At 41.1% G+C, this 22,593-nt stretch overlaps 1 protein-coding gene across 5 annotated transcripts in view; it reads left to right on the forward strand.

Annotated features, from left to right (window-relative positions):
- ZNF566 (zinc finger protein 566) overlaps positions 1-22,593 on the forward strand; it is a 42,277-nt gene that overhangs the window by 10,571 nt on the left and 9,113 nt on the right. Inside the window, exons 2-5 of one of the 5 annotated variants that reach the window (XM_063800244.1) lie at positions 2,410-2,477; positions 5,573-5,699; positions 6,022-6,120; positions 21,094-21,215. In XM_063800244.1, coding sequence (XP_063656314.1) covers positions 21,116-21,215 — 100 coding nt within the window. In that variant the 5' untranslated portion in view covers positions 2,410-2,477; positions 5,573-5,699; positions 6,022-6,120; positions 21,094-21,115. Of the gene's footprint in view, positions 1-2,407; positions 2,478-5,572; positions 5,700-6,021; positions 6,121-21,093; positions 21,216-22,593 lie in introns of those variants that run through there. The other 4 variants (XM_063800243.1, XM_009435364.5, XM_009435365.5 and 1 more) reach the window with 4 other exon arrangements.

Raw genomic sequence — 22,593 nt, forward strand, 5'->3', positions numbered from 1 at the left:
AAAGACTTTATTACTCATGGCACAGCAAGCAGCATAGGCATCAGTGTTCATCAGTTCCTGTTTCTCTCAGCTCCCATGGGGACAGCATGTGGGTCTACATGGATGCTATTCATGCAGTGCATGGGCATAGCCACTGAGGAACACTGAGCCTGGATAATCCATTGCTTTTATAGTCAGCAGTAAGAAACCCTGCTGTTCGTGCTCTTATCTCAACTCTCAAGGTTATCAGCTGCATAAATAACCCTGGGAAATGAGTAGTTAGAATCTTGCATTCTAGGCATACCCAGCAAGACGCCTAAGAATGTGGAGACCCATCATAACTGTCTCTCCCAACAGTAGGTATTTCTTAGATGCTACTCATCAAGTTGAGAAAGTTTTCTTTCTTATTTCGTGAGACTTTTTTTTTTTTTTTTTACATTAATGAGGGCTGAATTTAAAAGAGAGGAGCAGATCCCCTGATGTAAGAATTCAGCATGGGAGGCTGCCCTCTGGGGCAAAGATGAGGAGTGTTGAGAATGCAACAAGCATGGTATGGAGCTGTTGAAGTGGGAATGTTTCATGCCATCCTGCTTGGAAGGTACAGCATTTGAAGACATCCCTTTAACCAGAGGAAGGCCAGGAGGAAAGACCAGAAAGGAGGGCTTAAAATGAGGAATATAGAAGAGGGAACTCTGTTTCCAGATCTTTCTGGATTATTTTTGACTCTTTAGTATCTAGCACAATGCCTGGCTATTATATATCATAGGCTATTTGGTTGATAAAAGAATACTAAGAGCTTAATATGTAGTAGTAATAATAATAATATCAGGGTGCATTTAGGTTTTAAAGAAGAGACACTTGTATTCCTTTGGTATTCATCTGGGGAAATGCAGTGAGTGAGTGCCTATGGGTAGAGGAAGCCATTAGATAATTGATAACATGGTGCTACTTTCTGGGTGGTCAGTTTTATATGAAATAATTGATGAATTGTTTAATGATCAAGAAGCTTGGTGCATAGAGAATAATAGTGCTCTTTATAGTTTGTATAATTTTAAGTTTATTAAGTTCTTGTAGCTAATAAGCAAAACACCAAAATTTTCTTAAACATTTAAACATTGATCACTAATTCAGTTCTTCCCCTTAAACAATGTAGTCTTCCTTTAGTATTTTAGTATAACTTATTCTTTTGGGCACTTTAAACATCTTAAAGTGAAGATGTTTATAAAGAATACACACAAGGCTGGGTGTGGTGACTCATGCTTATAATCCCAGCACTTTGGAAGGTCAGGATTTTGAGACCAGCCTGGCCAACATGGTGAAACCCGTCTCTACTAAAAATACAAAAATTAGGCGGGCGTGGTGGCGGGAGCCTGTAGTCCCAGCTACTTAGGAGGCTGAGGCAGGAGAATGGCGTGAACCTGGGAGGCGGAGCTTGCAGTGAGCCAAGATCGCGCCACTGCACTCCAGCCTGGGCGACAGAGCAAGACTCCGTCTCAAAAAAAAAAAAAAAAAAAAAAAAAACAGAAACAGAAAACTGGTTTGACCCAGGTATATCCAAACTTAAAATGTGTATAATCTCTGAGCAATTATACTTTTAGGAATTAATTGTGAAGAACTCATATACAGGTAAAATGACATGTGCACAAGGATATTTATTACAGCATTGTTTGTTACAGTGAAAAACTAGAAAAAGCCTAAATGATGATTGGCCACAGATTGGTTAAATAAATAAAGTTATGGCCAGGCGCGGTGGCTCATACCTGTAATCTTAGCACATTGGGAGGTGGAGTCGGGCGGATCATGAGGTCAGGAGATCGAGACCATCCTGGCTAACAGAGTGAAACCCCATCACTACTAAAAATACAAAAAATTAGCCGGGCGTGGTGGCACATGCCTGTAGTCCCAGCTACTTGGGAGGCTGAGGCAGAAGAATCGCTTGAACCCAGGATGCGGAGGTTGCAGTGAGCCAAGATTGCACCACTGCACTCCAGCCTGGGGGACAGAGTGAGACTCTGTCTCAAAAAGAAAAGAAAAAAAAATTAAGTTATATCCATTTAATGGACTACAATGTAGCTATTAAACCAGTTATGTAACACAATATGTGCTAATTGGGACTTCATTCCAAGATATATAAAGTAAAAATAGCAACGTGTATAAGTAGTGTGTATAATATGAGTTAAAAAAATCTATATGTATGTATGTGTGTGTATATAAACATATATTCTCCAAGCCATATTGAGTTGCCCTAATCCATCCTGCTCCAGTTACAGCCTGGTATCTTTGAAGCTAGGGATGATAGAGACATTTGCCCATTCTCCTCACTGATACCCCATAAGCATTTCTGAAGCATGAACAGAAGGGAAATGATCATTCTGGGCCAGGAGCTGTGAGGAAAGTGGGGTCTTATCTATCTTCTTTTGCCTCTCCCAGCTCTACCCTTCTCCAAAAGAAGAGCGAAGAGAAGATCCTTTTCTACTAATATCAGAGCCATGGCTCAGGTGAGATACTGTTTCCTTTTGCTCAGATAGAGTGATTTTTACTTCTAGTAACTGTAAACATTTGCTTTCCTCGTGATGATGCTTTTTGATGTTAGAAAGAAAAACAACACCTTTCAAAAAGTTTGGTTATGAGCAATGTCAGAATTTTGCTGTAAAGGAAAGGATCTCTAACAGGCCAATTCATAGAAAAAAAAAAAGAATTGATTACATAATCATTGTTAGAAAATTTACCCTTTTTTTTTTTTTTTCGAGATGGAGTCTCGCTCTGTCTTCTAGGCTGGAGTACAGTGGCACGATCTTGGCTTACTGCAACCTCTGCCTCCAGGGTTCAAGTGATTCTCCTACTTCAGCCTCCTGAGTAGCTGGGATTACAGGCGCCCACAACCACACCCAGCTAATTTTTGTATTTTTAGTAGAGATGAGGTTTTGCCATGTTGTCCAGGCTGGCCTCGAATTCCTGACCTCAAGTTATCCACCCGCCTCAGCCTCCCAAAGAGCTGGGATTATAAGCATGAGCCACTGCGCCCAGCAAAAAATTTATATTAATTCACTGTTAACTGTTAGTCAGCCAAGTGGTTGAATAACAAATTTCTCTGAAGAAGTTTTAATTTAGATTAATGTCCATCAGAAAATCCCCTATCAGTTTCATCAAGAATACTTATTTCTTTCTTTCCATAAAGAGATTTAAGAATTATGTAATGTAAAAATTATGTAATGTAAAAACCTGACCCAGATCAGCTTTGGAATAATTTTTTTTACACTGGTTTCCAGGGTCCCCTGTCAGGAAAAGGACATGCGTTTCCTCCTAAACAACCCCAGTCTCCTCTTCAGTTCCCCGCCGCCCCCCGCTTTTAAACAATGTTTACATACTGGTTTACAAGTCCTTCAGCATCTCCTATCTCAGATTTCTATCAAAAATCCTGATAGGGCAGAAATGTGTTCCCCACATTGAATTAATATGAATTTAATTTGCTTGGACAGTGATTTGATGGGATGAAAATAAGTAATTAGGGGCACCTTATAGGGAAAAGCCCTCATTAGCTCTGTAGACCTGGGTTTTCCAATAAGAAAATACATGCTGTGGTTTTGTTTGATTTCAGTCCTAGTACATGGCAAGGTCTCCTGGTTAACGAGCCTTTTATGTTTGAGAGTGTGACTAGTGGTTGGTACAAATCTCTCACACCTCACTAAGCATCCATGAAAAATTGATGTCAGTGGCCAAATGTGGTGACTCACACCTGTAATTCCAGCATTTTGGGAGGTTGAGGCTGGTGGTTTGCTTGAACCCAGGTGACTAGCCTGGGCAACATGGCAAACCCCATCTCTACAAAAAATGCAAAAATTAGCCAGGCATGTTGGTGCATGCCTGTAGTCCCAGCTACTCGGGAGGCTGAGGTGGGAGGATCACTTGAGCCCAGGAAGTCATGGCTGCAGTGAGATGTGATCATGCCACTGCACTTTGGCCTGGGTGACAGAGGAAGATCCTGTTTAAAAAACAAAAGCAATGATGTCAGTAATACCAACGGTGAAACTGGATCATCCTTCACCAGTTTTCTGTAGCTTAGTTATAAGGAGAATTTACAGCTGGGCAGTAGGTGGTTATAAATAAGATTGGGCCAATGTTGGCGAGGTCTTTAAAGATCACCTCTAGCCTGAATTTCTAAAGGCAAAAGGATAGATGTCATTTATAGCCTTATAATAGAATATTATTCAGTGAGAAACATATGAATAGCATTTGTTGTAACAAGGAATATTTCTTATTATATAATAGTCTGGCATAGGAATGGATCAGAGTCTTAAATTATATGGAAATTTAATTTTCTAAGATACAAAATTTTTAAAAGTAATTTTACACATGTCTACAAGGGAAATAGTTCAATTCTGGTTTTGTCCCGTTACCAGACCCACTCCAAGAGGCCACTGCCCTCAACTCTTGAAAATTGGTTTACTACCATTTTTTGATAAACCCACTTTAATCATTATCTCTTGACTGATTGCAAAGTTAAAGGGAACATTGTATTCCCATACTGCACTTTCGTTTTTCCTGACTGTTACCATATCACCATTTTTGGTTAAATCAATAGTATACACCTTATCATGGCTGCAAATATTATTCTCTGCCAAGCGAGCTCATGGCTTTGTTCTATACAACCCTTCATTTTCCTGGGGTTTATTGCTTCCCCCACCATTTGCCTAGTCATTTGTGTGTTTATATCCAGAATCTCCAGCATCACTGCCACAGGCCAATCAATACGTTTTCCCTCTGGTCAGACACATCAGTTCCTTTTGATGTAGAGACTTGATTCCCCATTTCCTGTTTCCTTGTTCCCATCTGCTCTGGTTTACTCTCTCAGTCACAGCTTTCCTGAAACTTTACCTACTTCCTGAATCCTATGTTGTCTTCTTTTTTTGTTTACTCCCTCGTTTTTGTGGAGCACATCCTCTAGAAGTTTCTGAAGAAACTCTTCTTGAGTCCTTGGATGTCTACAAATGTCTTTTCTCAACACTCAAAACAGAATGATAGTTTGTTTATGAAAGTCTAGGTCAGAGTTTATTTTCTCCATCAGAATATTGAAGAATCGTTCTTATTGTTTCTTGCTTTTAGAGGTGTTCTTGAGAATTCCATTGCCCCTCTAATTTTTGATGCCTTTTATATGACCTGCTCTTCTCTCGGCGGCTTTTAATGTCTTTATCCCTTATTCTGAAATTTGACTCTCAGCTGTTTGGGAAAAGAGAGGGAGAAAGATCACATGTATTGTTGATTTATTATATGACAGGTATAGTGTGAGGCATTGCATATACAATTTCATTTAATTGGAAAAGCCCTCTTAGCTGAATTTTTGTACCTTCCCAACCTTGTTTGGATAATGGAGGTATCCTAGCATACTCAGGCAGTTTCATTTGGAGGAAACAGAATGACCTGGAAACCCAGTGATTCAGTTGTGCTTATTTGTTTATAGTCCTCCACTGCTTCCCAGACATTCATATGCTCACTATATTTTACTTCCTCTACCTTAATCTTTTTCTTCTCTCTTTCCTTCACAAAAATACTTTTTAAAAAATTAATCAAGTCATATACGTGGTTATTGTTCCAGGAGTCAGTGATGTTCAGTGATGTGTCCGTAGACTTCTCTCAGGAGGAGTGGGAATGCCTGAATGATGATCAGAGAGATTTATACAGAGATGTGATGTTGGAGAATTACAGCAACCTGGTTTCAATGGGTAAGGACATCTGTCCATAGTAATTTAGATTCTGCCCTTGGAAGGCCTACTTCCTCCAATGTGAAATGCTCACCTGGCTTTCAAAAACCAGTCGAATTTTGACATCCTGTTCCACAGGAATGTTCTGAATATGGTAGAGTTAGAAAAAGGAAGCTGCATTGAGTTTTTGGGGATGTTTTACATCTTCCGTTATGTTTCATAAGTCCATTGTACCTCTCTTTGACTCTTCTCATAATGCCATGTCTTTCTTTATAATGAAGGGACTGGATTTGAATTCTAGGATATTCTCATGATAAATTTGTTTTGTTACTTCTTTTGTAAGCAGGGCATTCTATTTCTAAACCAAATGTGATCTCCTACTTGGAGCAAGGGAAGGAGCCCTGGTTGGTTGACAGAGAGCTAACAAGAGGCCAGTGGCCAGGTAAGTGAGGCACAGCAGGTAATGCGTGATTTGGCCAGTAGAGAGACTGCATCTTTTAGATGCTATCTGGGAAACTCTCCTCACAGGCTTTTGGCCTGTTGTGCAAATGTAAGACCTTTTCTACATGAGCTTTCAAATGATCCTACCTTTCCCCTTTACCTAACACACTTTGCCTGCTTTTCTCCTCTTATCCTTCTCTCTCAGTTCTAACCAGCTGGTGCCCTCCTCCACCCTTTCTAGTGATATTCTTTTCTATCCATATTTTGGATCCATTTCCTTCCTAGCTTCTCATCCTCCTTTGTATTTAGTCTAATAAAAGCATCACTGTCTCCAGAAATAGATTTTTTTCCTACACTGCCAAAGACTTATTTTCTTTTACTAAGTTTTTTGGGATAGGGGTTTATGCCCTCATTGATTCATTCATATTTTTTACCAACATTTACTGATTTTCTAACATGTATAAGGCACTCAGCTAGGTGCTGCAGAGTTTAAAAAAGGAATAAGCAATTTCAGAACTTACTGCCTAGTAGAAGTACTAGAACATGTCTACAAATAACACCACCATAAGGAAGTTAAAATAGGGAGCTTAGCAGAAAGTGAGGGCTAACAAGGTAGAAGAGGGGTTGATCCACATAGAAGTCATAGGGGGAGATTTTTGGTGTGAGCATCATTGACTTTATATAGAGGGTTGGAAATAAAGGGCCTGTGTCTCCATGGAGAAGGTAAGAGCTGGCAAAGAGAGATTTGGTATGAAGGAGGAGGAACAGAACAGCACATTCATTCATTTAGTTTATGTTTCTGGAGTGCCTATGGTATGCCCAGCACTATTCTCAACACTGAGGTTACAGTGATGAATAGAACATGCGTGATTGGGTGCAGTGGCTCACCCCTGTAATCCCAGCACTTTGGGAGGCTGAAGCAGGAGGATTGCCTGAGGTCAGGAGTTCAAGACCAGCCTGGCCAACATGATGAAACCCCCATCTCTACTAAAAAATACAAAAATCAGCTGGGCGTGGTGGCATGCGCCTGTAATCCCAGCTACTCAGGAGGCTGAGGCAGGAGAATCACTTGAACCCGGGAGGTGGAGGTTGCAGTGAGCCAAGATTATGCCACTGCACTCCAGCCTGAGTGACAGAGAGAGACTCTATCTCAAAAAAAGAAAAAAAAGAACATGCATAATCTCTGTTCCCAGAACCTACCCCACAGTGTAGGGAGAGATATGAAAATAGGTGAATATATAACATACCAGGTAATAGTAAATACTAAAAGAAATAAGAAGTAGAGGAAGGGGATAAAGGATGATATTTTATGTGAAGAGGCAAGAGAAATTTACCATATCTTACTAAATGATATGGTAACGTTTGGGCAGAGACCTGAAGAAGCACCATAGTAAGTTACTGTATATGGGTACTGGGCGGAGGACCACTCCAGATGGAGGAATGCAGACCTTCAAGGGCCTGAGGCAGCTGTGCGTTGGCTGTGTTTGAGGAGCAGCCCCAGAGGCCAGTGACTGGAGGAGTGAGAGCAGAGGGGTACGTGGGTGGGAGATGAGATCAAAGAGGCAGGAGTGGGAAAGAGTGGGTCAGTTTACGTACTGTCTGCCATACAGGCCATGGGAAATCTTTTCATTCTAAGACAAGAAGTCATCAGAAGGCTGTGCACCTAGAAATGGCTTGATGCAACTCATTATTTTTTTTGTTTTTTTTTGAGACAGAGTCTCGCTCTGTTGCCCAAGCTGGAGTGCAGTGGCATGATCTCGGCTCACTGCAACCTCCGCTTCCCAGGTTCAAGTGATTCTCCTGCCACAGCCTCCCGAGTAGTTGGGATTACAGGTGCGTGCCACCACGCCCGGCTAATTTTTTTGTATTTTTTTTTTTTTAGTAGAGATGGGGTTTCACGGTGTTAGCCAGGATGATCTCAATCTCCTGACCTTGTGATCCACCTGCCTTGGTCTCCCAAAGTGCTGGGATTACAGGCGTGAGCCACCACGCCAGCCATGTTTTTGTTTTTGTTTGAGATGGAGTCTTGCTCTGTCACCCAGGCTGGAGTGCAGTGGCATGATCTTGGCTCACTGCAAGCTCCACCTCCTGGGTTCAAGCGATTCTCGTGCCTCATCCTCCCGAGTAGCTGGGATTACAGGCACCCGCCACCATGCCCAGCTAATTTTTGTATTTTAGTAGAGACAGTGTTTCACCATGTTGGCCAGGCTGGTCTCGAACTCCTGACCTCAGGTGATCCACTTGCCTTGGCCTCCCAAATTCTGGGATTGCAGGCGTAAGCCACCGCGTCCCACCACAAATAATTTCAAGTAAATCCAGGACCTCATGTCATTTCACCCTTGCATAATCTCATTATGTAATTCTAAAAAATACTGATATTTTCTCCCTTATATAACCTTAATGCAAAGTTATATAAATTTTACAGTGATTTCTTTGTATACTGGACTGCTTTATTGTCATTATATTGAGTACTTGTAAGAGTGGACATTTTCACCATAGCATGATAATTAACTTGTTCATTTCTATATTTCATACTTTTAATCTATTACTGTGTTGATTTTTTCAGTTTTTATGGACTTTGCAAAATAATAACATTTACCTGTCTATTGGTTTCCAGAGGGTGCTTTTACTTTTTTTTTTGGAACAGGGTCCCACTCTTGCCCAGGCTGGAGGGCAGTGGCACTATCACGGCTCACTGCAGTCTTGACCACCTCCTGGGCTCACGTGATCCCCCCACCTCAGCCTCCTGAGTAGATGGGACTACAGATGCATGCCACCACACCTGGTTAATTTTTTGTATTTTTTGTAGAGACGGGGTTTTGCCACGTTGCCCAGGCTGGTCTGGAACTCCTGGGCTCAAGTGATCCCACCACTCAGGCTCCAGAAGGGCTGAGATTACAGGCATGAGCCACTGCTCCCAAACTAGCTGCCTAATTTTTTAGTTTTTTTGAGACAGAGTCTAGCCCTGTCGCCCAGGCTGGAGTGAAATGGCGTGATCTGGGTTCACTGCAACTTCTGCCTCCAAGATTCAAGTGATTCTCATGCCTTAGCCTCCCAAATTGTGAGAATTACAGGCATGCAGCACCACACCCAGCTAATTTTTGTATTTTTAGTAGAGACAGGGTTTTGCCATGTTGACCAGGCTGGTCTCTAACTCCTGGCCTCAAGTGATCCTCCCACCTCAACCTCCCAAAGTGTTGGGATTACAGGAGCGAGCCACTTCACCCAGCCGAGCTACCTAATTTTAACTTTTCTTCAACACTTGTATTTGTTTACAATTTCACCAGCAGTGTATGAACGTTCCCATTGTTGCACATGCTTCCTAATGTATGGTATTGTCAAACTTTAATTTTTTTTTTTTTTTTTGAGACAGAGTTTCGCTCTTGTTGCCCAGGCTGGAGTGCAATGACACGATCTCGGCTCACCGCAACCTCTGCCTCCCGGGTTCAAGTGATTCTTCTGCCTCAGCCTCTGAAGTAGCTGGGATTACAGGCATGCGCCATCACACCTGGCTAATTTTGTATTTTTAGTAGAGATGGGGTTTCTCCCTGTTGGTCAGGCTGCTCTCGAACTCCTGACCTCAGGTGATCGGCCTGCCTCAGCCTCCCAAAGTGCTGAGATTACAGGCGTGAGCCACCATGCCCAGCCCAAACTTTGATTTTTATCAATTAGTGAGTGTATAATAATAATTCAGTGTGGTTTTAATTTGCATTTCCTTCTTTTTTTCTTTTTCTTTTTTTTTTTTTTTTTTTGAGATGGAGTCTCGCTCTGTCACCCAGGCTGGAGTGCAGTGGCATGATCTCAGCTCACTGCAACCTCTGCCTTCCAGGTTCAAGCAATTCTCCCACCTCAGCCTCCCAAGTAGCTGGAATTACAAGCACGTGCCACCAAGCCCAGCTAATTTTTATATTTTTCGTAGAGTTGGGGTTTCACCATGTTGGCCAGGCTGGTCTTCAACTCCTGACCTCAAATGACCCACCCGCCTCCCAAAGTGCTGGGATTATAGTCTTGAGCCACCATGCCCGGCCTGATGAGTTTTAGCACACATTTTCAAGTGATTAGTTTTTTGAAATTCTTTTTTTTTGAGACAGAGTCTCACATTGTTGCCCAGGCTGGAGTGCAGCGGTGCGATCTTGGCTCACTTCAACCTCCGCCTCTCAGGTTCAAGTGGTTCTTCTGCCTCAGCCTCCTGTGTAGCTGGGATTATAGGCGCCCACCACTATGCCCAGCTAATTTTTTATATTTTTAGTAGAGATGGGGTTTCACTGTGTTGGCCAGGATGGTCTCAAATTCCTGACCTCGTGATCCGCCTGTCTCGGCCTCCCAAAGTGCTGGGATTACAGGCATGAGCCACCACGCCCAGCTGAAATTCTTTAGTGAATTGCCTGCTCAAATCTTTTGCCTGTTTTTCTGTTGAATTGTCTGTATTTTTCTTTCTTTTTTTTTTTTTTTTGACGGAGTCTCGCTCTGTCACCCAGGGTGGAGTCCAGTGGCGCTATCTCGGCTCACTGCAAGCTCCACCTCCCGGGTTCACACCATTCTCCTACCTCAGCCTCCCAAATAGCTGGGACTACAGGCGCCTGCCACCTCGCCCGGCTAATTTTTTTGTATTTTTAGTAGAGATGGGGTTTCACCGTGTTAGCCAGGATGGTCTCGATCTCCTGACCTTGTGATCCACCTGCCTCGGCAAAGTGCTGGGATTATAGGCATGAGCCACTGCGCCTGGCCGAATTGTCTGTATTTTTCTTAATAATGTGTAAGAGTTCTTTATATGTTCTGCTTATGGGACTTTGCATGTTCTACGAACTACAAGTATCTTTTTCTACTCTGAATTGAATTTAGCTCTGTTTACGGTTTTCTTTTCTGTGAGTAGAAGTTCTTAATGATTACTGTAGTCAAATGTATCCATCTTTTCTTTTATGCTTCACACTTGTAGGGACTCAGTTAAGAAATTCTTCCTTAGCCTATATTTGAATCTTACATGAATGGAATCATCACATATGTATAGTCAGCCCTTCGTATTTGTGGATTCTGCATCCACAGACTCAACCAGTCTTGGATGTAAAATACGTATAGTTGGCCCTCTGTATTAATAGGTTGAGACTCACAGTTGGTTGAAACCAACTTACTGTGCCATTTTATATAAGGGACTTGAGCATCCGCAGATTTTGGTGTCTGCCATGGTCCTGGAACCAAACCTCAACTGTCCTCACCCCTCCCACCTGGTACAGAGGGCCAGCTGTACATTGTTGTCTTTTTTAATATATCTTTGCCTGCCACAAGGCCATGAAGATATTCTTAACTGTTTTCTTTTTGATAGATGATTCTTGTTCCTTTCCATTAGAGAAAAATGTTTCCCTCTAATAGGCTAAATTTTTACTGTGATAAATTCAGATATGGTTACCTTTATTCCCATTATGCCTTGCTCCTGGTAGTATTTTTCAATCTGAGGACTTACATCTTTTTTTTTTTAGTGATAGGAAATTCTTAGTAGTCATCTCTTCAAATATTGCCTTGTTACCCTTTCCTTTTTTCCTTCTATTAAACTGACATAAAACGTCTGTGTGTTTCTTACTCTTTATCTGTTTTTCCATTTATACTGCCTTTATATATATTTATATTGCCTTTATATATATTTATTATATATATTTCTTTGGCCTTGATTTATATTGATTTGCTAATATATTCTGTAACAATGACCTTTATGCTTTTCAACCTATCCATTAAATTTTTCCCTTAAAATAGTATTTATAAGCCGGGCATGGTGGCTAACACCTGTAATCCCAGCACTTTGGGAGGCCGAGGTGGGCAGATCACGCGGTCAGGAGATCGAGACCATCCTGGCTAACATGATGAAACCCCGTCTCTACTAAAAATACAAAAAAAATTGGCCGGGCATGGTGGCGGGCACCTGTAGTCCCAGGTACTCGGGAGGCTGAGGCAGGAGAATGGCGTGAACCTGGGAGGCAGAGCTTACAGTGAGTTGAGATCGTGCTACTGCACTCCTGGGCTACAGAGCAAGACTCCGTCTCAAAAAAAAAAGTATTTATAAACATAGTAGAATATATAGAATGTATATATGTAAACATATAATTATGACAATAATATTTACATCTGCAGACTTACATGTGCAAGAGATTTGTTAGGAAATACACTTAGGAATACCATTGCGGGATCTTGGTGTACATACTTACTCAGCTTTGCAAAGTGATGCCAAACTGTTTTCCAAGTGTTGTATTAGTTTACGTTGGAAGTACTTTCGTTCCACCATCTTACCTTATGATATTATAAGATTTTTTCATCTTTTAATAATCTGATTGATGAGTATGAAATCTTATTTTATAATTTTAAATTAAATTTCCCTGGTCATTATTGAAGATGATTACCTTTCCATATGTTTATTGGTCATTAGTGTCTCTTCTGTATAATGTCATTTTGATCCATTTTGTATTAGGCTAATTTGTCTTTTTCCTAAGATTTGTAGGAATTCCTTGTATAAATTCTAGATACTCATTTTTGATCAATCACATGTTTTATAGATATGTTTTCCAGTTTATGTCTTTTTTATTCACTTTCGTTATGATATCTTTTGAAGAACAGTAATTCTTTGTGTTAATATTGTCAAATTGTATGTTTAGTGGTTAAATTATAGATTGCTTATAAACATTTTTATCTTTTTCCTGTATGCTTTATACTTTTTGGATCTTCAGAAACCCCTTCCTAGCCCAATTTTCTACTTTAATTCCAAAAATTTTTTTTTTAAGACAGAAAAAGTCACCCAGGCTAGAGTGCACTGGAACAATCACGGCTCACTGCAGCTTCTACCTCCTAGGCTCAGGTGATCCTCCCACCTCAGCCTCCCAGGACTGCAGGCGCGTGCCATCACTCCCAGCTAACTTTTCATATTTTTTGTAGAGACAGGGTTTTGCCATGTTGCCCATGCTGATCTCGAACTCCCAAGAATTTTTATGTTTCCGCTTTCTTATTAAAGACCTATTAATGCAACTTTAATTGATTTTTATGAATAGTATGAGATGGAGATCAGTTATTTTTCCTGTATAGAAAACGAATTGGCTGGGTGTGGTAGCTCATGCCTATAATCCCAGCACTTTGGGAGGTTAAGGCAGGAGGGTTGCTTGAGCCCAGGAATTCAAAACCAGCCTGGGCAACAGAGGGAAACACCGTCTCTTAAAAAAAAAAATTATGTTCCCCTCTCAAATGAAAACTCCATCTATTCTTCATTGATCAACAATGCTCCTCTGTCATATATTCAGATTTCATATATGCATTGGGTCTTTCTTGTTACATTGAGCCTTTTTATCCCTGCCTTAATTACTCTTATTTATATAACAAGTCTTGATTTCTGATAGGACACATCTCTCCACCTTTTCTTTAGGCATATTTTGGTTATACTTATCTCTTTGATCTTTCATATAGTATTAAAAATTACTTTATGTTTTATTTAAAATGTTGAGTTTTTAATATGTATAATTACATTGAATTTGGCCGGGTGTGGTGGCTCATACCTGTAATCCCAACACTTTGGGAGGCTGAGGTGGGCAGATCACTTGAGGCCAGGAGTTCGAGACCAGCCTGGACAACATGGTGAAACCCAGGCTCTACTAAAAATACAAAAACTAGCCAGGTGTGATAGCACACAACTGTAATCCCAGCTACTCGGGAGGCTGAGGCACAAGAATTGCTTGAACCCGGGAGGTGGAGGTTGCAGTGAACCGAGATCGTGCCACTGCACTCCAGCCTGGGTGATGGAGTGAGACTCTGTCTCAAAAAAAAAAACCCAACAAAAGCAAACACAAAAATTAGCCAGGTGTGGTGGCGCACACCTGTTGTCCCAGCTACTCGGGAGTCCAAGGCATGAGCATCACTTGAACCCAGGAGGCAGAGGTTGCAGTGAGCCAAGATGATACTACTGTGCTATAGCCTGGGCAACAGAGCGAGACTCTGTCTCAAAAAAAAAAAAAAAAAAAAGAAGAAATTACATTGAATTTGTAGATCACTTTAGTAGTAACTGATATCTTTATTATGTTAAATCATGTTTGCCATGACCACAGTACTTTTCTCCATTTATTTAGGCCTTCTTGATGGTATTTCAGTGTATTTTTATAAACATCTCAAAAAAGGGCTTATAGTTCATTTGATATTTTATTTCTAGGTATTTTCTATATGTTTTTTGGGGTCTACAAATGCAGTTGACTTGTTTATTGCGTAGGATATAGACAGAGATAATTCCAGCTGGAGTGTAGTGGTGAACCCACAGCTCACTGCAGTCTGGACCTCCTGGGCTCAAGCAATCCTCCTACCTCAGCCCCCGAGTAGCTGAAACCGCAGACATGTGCCACCGTGCCCAGCTAATTTTTAAAATTTTGGTAGAAACCAGGTCTCCCTGTGTTGTCTAGGCTGATTTTGAACTCCTGGGCTCAAGCAGTCCTCCCATCTTGGCCTCCCAAAGTGCTGGGATTACTGCGTCTGGCCCAAGATAAGCCTTCTAGTTTTGGCAGAAGGCACAGGAAATGGGATTCTTTTTTTTTTTTTTGAGACATAGTCTCGCTCTGTCACCCAGGCTGGAGTGCAGTGGCACAGTCTTGGCTCACTGCAACCTCCGCCTCCTGGGTTCAAGCGATGCTCCTACCTCAGCCTCCCGAGTAGCTTGGATTACAGGCACCCCCACCACGCCCGGCTAATTTTTTGTATTTTTAGTAGAGGCGGGGTTTCACTGCGTTAGCCAGGATGGTAGGAAATGGGATTCTTAACACCAAGAGAGACTGGGGCAATCTCTTGCTTGTGTGTATATGCACATACATATGTCCATATATACATATATGTATATATACAGAAATATATGTCTATATTTTCCCCCCTGTTTTTGCATGTCCCAGCCTCCAGACAATCTCACAGCAGCAGCAGCAGCAATAGTGGAAGCAGTGGGGGCCTGCAGGTATCTAAAACTACAAGGAATAGGAACCTTCTTTTCCTGTTAGAGTTGCTGTGGAGTGAATCCCTATTACTTTTTTTCTCTGTTTCCTCCTGCCATACCCAGGCATAGTTGCAGAAAGTACATAGCAGAGGGAGGTAACTAAAGCCCCAGCCTTATGACTAGAGAACTGAATAGGGGAGCTCCAGGGAACTAGAAAGTATTAAGAAGATCCCAGAAAGGAACAACTTCAAAAAAGCAACCCATGTTCAAGTTCAAAAAACCCAAAGTTGGCCCCGGCATGGTGGCTCATGTCTGTAATCCCAGCACTTTGGGAGGCCGAGGTGGGTGGAACACCTGAAGTCGGGAGTTCAAGACCAGCCTGACCAACATGGAGAAACCCCATCTCTACTAAAAATACAAAATTAGCCAGGTGTGGTGGTACATGCCTCTAATCCCAGCTACTCGGGAGGCTGAGGCAGGAGAATTGCTTGAACCTGGGAGGCAGAGGTTGGGGTGAGCCGAGATCGTGCCATTGCACTCCAACCTGGGCAACAAGAGCAAAACTCCATCTCCAAAAAAAAAAAAAAACCCAGAGTTCAAAAAAACTCAGTTTTTATGAACTCTTAGGCTCATTTTTGCCCGAATATACGTGGATCTGTCCCTAAATAACATATCAAAGACTTTAAGAACTAAAGTGTAAGTTCAGATTGGATTGGGTGGTGCACACACAGGACAAATCCAAATAACACTGCAAAGGCCTTGAAAACTGACACTGGAATCACAGTCCACACAAGGCTTGTTGGAACTTGCAGCCTGTACCCAACATGGTCAATACCTGTTAAAACAAAATATCAACCATCTCCATAGGATTTATTTTATTTTTTTATTTTATTTTATTTTATTTTTTCTGAGACAGAGTCTCGCTCTGTCACCCAGGCTGGAGTGCGGTGGCGCGATCTTGGCTCACTGCAACCTCTGCCTCCTGGGTTCAGGGGATTCTCCTGCCTCAGCCTCCCTGAGTAGCTGGGACTACAGGTGCACGCCACTAAGCCTAACTGATTTTTTTTGTATTTTTAGTAGAGACGAGGTTTTACCGTGTTGGCCAGGTCTCAAACTCTTGACCTCAGGTGATCCACCCGCCTCGGACTCCCAAAGTGCTGGGATCACAGGCGTGAGCCACTGTGTCCGGCCAAGAGTTTTAATTAGATGTATCTTGGTATAATTTCTGAAGTTCAAAGAAACAGAAAACTCCATTGAAGTAACAACCTAGTAACTCAGGGTGTATCCCACACATGTTTGTGTTTGGTGCTGCCCCTACAGTTCTCTAATGTTCTGAATTAGTTACCAGCCTCAAGCTATCAGGGGATTTAATATAGAAATCTGGATTTCTAGTTTTCCTTGGAGAGCTGGAAAGCAGCACTGGACCTTCATTCTCACATGACAGCTGTCTCCTGGATTTAACAAGCACTTAACCCCTTTGAGAAGGGGTACAAGCTCTTTTAGTAACCACTGTCCCCACTATTGCCTACTCTCACACAGACTCTGAGGGCACAGCCTGAGCTGCAATGTACATTTGCGGTATTACTTTTCTTAATCTCACCTTCATTACTGAAGGATATTTTTGGTAGATACAAAATTCTGGATTCACAACTCTTTTTTTCAGCACAATAAATTATCGTTCCAATTTTTTTCTGGCCTCCAGAGTTTATGAAGAGCAATCCAGTCATTCAAATCATTGTTCACCCAGAAGTAATATATTTTTTTTTACAGTTCTTTCACTTTTTATTTTGTCTTTCATTTTAAGCAGTTTGATTATGATGTGTCTGAGTATGGATTTCTTTGGGTTTATCCTATTTGGGGTGGCTGAGCTTCTCAAAATGGCTTTGCTTGTTTTATCTTTCACAAAATTTGTAAGTTTTCAGCCATTATTTCTTCAAATCTTTTTTGAGTCCTGTACTATCTCTTCTCCTTCTGAAACCCTGATGACACAAATGTTAAATCTTTTCTTGTTCTACATTCCCAGAGGCTATGTTCTTTTCGCATTTTCCATCTTTTTTCGCTGTTATTCATATTAGCTAATTTCTTTTGAACTATCTTCAAGTTTTTTGACTTTATTACCTCTATTCTGCTGTTGAGCCTAGCCAGTGGTTTTTATTTCGGCTACTGCACTTTTCAGTTCTAAAACTTGTTTATTCTTCTTTATATATTCTACTCTTTTGCTGAAACTTTCTATTTTTATATTGGTTTGCAGAGTGTGCATGATTCCTTATTCAAGCATTTTTAACATAGCTGCTTTAAAGTCATTATCTGATCATTCCAACATGAGTCACCTTTATTTTGGTGTCTGTTGTCTTTTGCCATGTAAGTTAAAATTTTCTTCATTCTTCATATGTTGAGTGATTTTGGATGGTATCCTAAGGCATTCTGAATATTATTCTATGAGACCCTAGGTCTTTCTTTAAATCCTGTGGAAGCCAGGCACAGTGGCTTATGCCTGTAATCCCAGCACTTTGGGAGGTCAAGGTGGGCAGATCACTTGAGGTCAGTAGTTCGAGATGAGCCTGGCCAACGTGTTGAAACCCCGTCTTTACTAAAAATACAAAAAAAAAAATAGCTGGGTATGATCTCAGCTACTTGGGAGGCTAAGAGGCAGGAGGATCTCTTGAACCCAGGAGGTGGAGGTTGCAGTGAGCTGAGATCACGCCACTGTACTCTCACCTGGGCAACAGAGCAAGGTTCTGTCTCAAAAAAAAAAAAAAAAAAAAAGTAATAGGTGGCCAGGCACGGTGGCTCACGACTGTAATCCCAGCACTTTGGGAGGCCGAGGCGGGTGGATCACCTGAGGTTGGGGTTCGAGACCAGCCTGGCCAACATGGTGAAACCCCGTCTTTACTAAAAATACAAAAAATTAGCCGGGCGTGGTGGTGCATGCCTATAATCCCAGCTACTCAGGAGGCTGAGGCAGGAGAATCGCTTGAACCTGGAAGGCAGAGGTTGTGGTGAGCCGAGATCAAGCCGTTGCACTCCAGTCTGGGCAACAAGAGCAAAACTGTCTCAAAAAAAAAAAAAGTAATAGGCTGGGAGCGGTGGCTCATGCCTGTAATCCCAGCACTTTGGGAGGCCGAAGTGGGTGGATCACACGGTCGGGAGTTCAAGACCAGCCTGGCCAAGGTGATGAAACCCCATCTCTACTAAAAACACAAAAATTAGCCAGGCATGGTGGCTCATGCCTGTAATCCCAGCTACTTGGGAGGCTGAGGCAAAAACAAAACAAAACAAAAACCTCTTTCCTCATATATATTGCTCAGCAAAAAGGGAACCATCTGAATACTAAGAGTTTTCATCAACCCTGGAAATTTGTTTTATTAGGGTTCTATATCATTGCCATATTTTCCTTCCAGAATTCATATTTGACATTCATTTTATTTCTTACATCAATTTTTCTTCCCTATGACTTATTATTTTCTGTCATCATTTTCATCCTTCTCTGAAAGTTTTTTAAACAATTCATTCCAGCTTTTTCCCTAGCTTTATTGAGGTATATTTGGCAAATAAAAATTATATATATTGGCCAGGCGTGGTGGTGCATGCCTGTAATCCCAGCTACCTGGGAGGCTGAGGCAAGAGAAGCACGTAAACCCAAGAGGCAGAGGTTGCAGTGAGCCAAGATCGCGCCATTGCACTCCAGCCTGGGCGACAAGAGTGAAAACTTTGTCTCAAAAAGAAAAATTATATATATTTACAGTATACAGTTAGGTATTTTGATATATGTGTATACATTGTGAAATGATTACCATAATCAAGCCAATTAATGTATCTATCACATCACATAGTTACCAATTTGTATATGTGTGTATGTGGTAAGAACATTAAGATCTACTCCTATAATAAATTCCAAGTATACAATACAGTATTATAAACTATAGTTACTATGGTATACATTCCGTACTGGTATTACTATTAATGGTATGTACTTACATGGCAGTACATACTATTAATATATAATGCTGTATATTAGATCTCCAGAAATTTTTTATTCTGAGTAACTAGAACTTTGTACCCTTTGACCAATGTCTTCTTTCCTCTGTCCCCCAACCCCTGGTGACCTCCATTCTACTCTCTTCTTCTATGAGTTCAACGTTTTAGAGTTCATATATAAGTGAGATCACTGCAGTATCTGTCTTTCTGTGCCTGGCTTATTTCACATATGTCCTCCAGCTTCATCTATGTTGTTGAAAATAACAGGATTTTCTTCATTTTTAAGTCTTAATATTCCAGTGTTTGTGTATTTGTATATATACACACACATTCCATTATGTGTGTGTATATGTGTATGTGTGTGTGTATACATATATACACCCACACATCACATTTTCTTTGTCAATTTATCCATTGATTCCATATCTTGGCTATCATGAATGATGCTGCAATGAACATAAGAATGCAGATTTTTTTTTCCCCATACTGATTTGATTTCATTTGGATATATACCCAGAAGTAAGCTTGCTGAGTTATAGGGTAGTTTTGAGAAACCTCCATGCTGTTTTCCATAATGGCTGTTTCAATTTATGCCACCAACAGTGCACAAGGATTCCCTTTTTGCCACATCCTTTCCAACACTTGTTATTTTTTGTCCTTTTGATAATAGCAGTTCTGACAGGTGTGAGGGGATTTTTGTTTGTTTGTTCATTTTTTTGAGATGGAGTCTCACTCTTGTTGCCCAGGCTGGAGTGCAGTGGTGCAATCTCAGCTCACTGCAACCTCTGCCTCCGGGGTTCAAGCGATTCTCCCACCTCAGCCTCCCAAGTAGCTGAGATTACAAGTGCCCGCCACTAAGCCCACATAATTTTTGTATTTTAGTAGAGATGGGATTTCATCATGTTGGTCAGGCTGGTGTCTAACTCCTGACCTCAAGTGATCCGCCCACCTCGGCCTCCCAAAGTGCTGGGATTACAAGCCTGAGCCACAGTAACCATCAATGAGGTGATATTTCATTGTTTCAGTTTCCATTTTCCTGATGATTAGTAATGTTGAGTGTTTTTTCATATACCTATTGGCTGTTTCTATGTCTTCTTTTGAGAAATGCCCATTTTTTAATTGGGTCATTTGTTTTCTTGTTATTGAGTTGAGTTCCTTATACATTTTGGATATTAGCATCTTACCAGATACAAGGTTTGAAAATATTTTATCCCACTCTGTGGATAGTCTCTTCACTCTGTTGTTTCCTTTGCTGTGCAGAAGCTTTTGAGTTTGATGTAATCATATTTTTCTATTTTTTGCTTTTCTTTTCTGTGTTTTTAGTTTTGTGTCTCATGTTTAAGTCTTTAATCCGTTTTGAGTTGACTTTCGTATATGTATGCAATAGGAACTCAATTTCATTCTTTTGCATGTGGCTATCCAGTTTCTCATCACCATTTATTGAACTGTCTTTTCCCCATTGTGTGTTCTTGGCATCTTTATTGAAAATCCAATGACCATAAATGCATGGGTTCTGTATGGGTTCTTAGTTCTGTATTCTGTTCCATTGGTTGATGTGTCTATTTTTATGCCAGTGCCGTGCTGTTTTGATTACTGCAGCTTTGTAATCTATTTTGAAATCTATCAGATGTAGTGATGCCTCCAGCTTTGTTCTTCTTGTTCAAGATTACCTTGACTCTTCAGGGTCTTTTGTGGTTCCATATGAATTTTAGGATTGTTTTTGCTATTTGCGTGAAAAGTACCTTTGGAATTTTGCTAGGGATTCCACTGAATGTGTAGATTGCTTTGGGTAGTATGGACATTTTAACAATATTAATTCTTCCCATTTATGAATGCAGAATATCTTTTCATTTATTTTTGTCTTCATTTATTTTTTATTATACTTTAAGTTCTGGGATACATGTGCAGATTGTGCAGGCTTGTTACATAGGTATACACATGCCATGGTGGTTTGCTGCACCCATCACCCCATCATCTACATTAGGTATTTCTTCTAATCCTATCCCTCCCCTAGCTCCCCACCCCCCTTTTTTATTTAATGCAATTTTTTTTTTTTTTTAGATGGAGTCTCACTCTGTTGCTCATGCTGGAGTGCAGTGGTGTGATCTCAGCTCACTGCAATCTACGCCTCCCGGGTTCAAGCAATTCTTCTGCCTCAGCCTCCCGAGTATCTGGGACTACAGGTGCATGCTGCCACGCCCGGCTAATTTTTTTTTTTTTTGTATTTTAGTAGAGATGGGGCTTCACTGTGTTCAAGACCCAGGCTGGTCTTGAACTCCTGAGCTCAGGCAATCCACCTGCCTCGGTCTTCCAAAATGCTATGATTACAGGCGTGAGCCACCATGCCTGGCGTGTCTTCATTTTTTTCATCAGTGTTTTATAGTTTTCCATATACGGATTTCCTTTGTTAAATTTTTTCCTAAGTATTTTATTCTTTTTGATGTTATTATACATGGGATTGTCTTCTTGATTTCTTTTTCTGATAATTTGTTGCTAGTGTATAGAAACAACCGATTTTTGTATCTTACTGAATACACATACATTTATTACTTTTTTTTTTTTTTTTTGAGATGGAGTCTCGCTCTGTCACCCAGTCTGGAGTGCAGTGGTGCAATCTTGGCTCACTGCAAGCTCGGCCTCCCAGGTTCACGCCATTCTCCTGCCTCAGTCTCCCTAGTAGTTGGGACTATAGGCGACCGCCACCACGCCCGGCTAATTTTTTGTATTTTTAGTAGAGACAGGTTTCACCGTGTTAGCCAGGATGGTCTCGATCTCCTGACATCACGATCCGCCCACCTTGGCCTCCCAAAGTGCTGGGATTACAGGCATAAGCCACCGCGTGAGGCCTTATTACTTCTTTTTTTTTGAGACAGAGTCTCGCTCTGTCACCCAGGCTGGAGTGCAGTGGTGTGATCTTGGCTCGCTGCAACCTCCATCTCCTGGGTTCAAGCGATTCTCATGCCTCAGCCTCCTGAGTAGCTGGGATTACAGGTGCCCACCATCGCCCGGCTAATTTTTGTATTTTTAGTAGAGACGGGATGTTGCCATGTTGGCCCGGCTGGTCTCAAACTCCTGACCTCAAGTAATCTGCCCGCCTCGGCCTCCCAAAGTGCGGGAATTACAGGTGGGAGCACACTGAGTTGTAAATAAATAACATTTATTACTTCTAACAGTTTTATGGTAGATCCCCTAGGGTTTTTTTGAATTTGGATGCCTTTTATTCCTTTTTATTGCCTAAAAGGAATGAAAAGGACTTTTGGTACTATGTTGAGCAGAGTGTCAAGAGTGGACATCCTTGTCTTGTTTCTGATCTTAGGGGAAAAACCTTTATCTTTCCAATGTTGAGGATAATGTTAGCTGTAGGTTTGTCATATATGGCCTTTATTATTTTGAAGTAAATTCCTTGTACACCTAATTTGTTGAGAGAGTTTTGATTATGAAAGTATGTTGAATTTTGTAAGATGACTTTTCTATATCTACTGAAATGATCATATGGTTTTAGGATGTGGTGTATCACATTGATTGCTTTGCTTATGTTGAAACATCCCTGCATCCTAGGAA

This window comes from Pan troglodytes, chromosome 20 (genome assembly GCF_028858775.2).
Source record: "Pan troglodytes isolate AG18354 chromosome 20, NHGRI_mPanTro3-v2.0_pri, whole genome shotgun sequence".
Lineage (NCBI taxonomy): Eukaryota > Metazoa > Chordata > Mammalia > Primates > Hominidae > Pan > Pan troglodytes.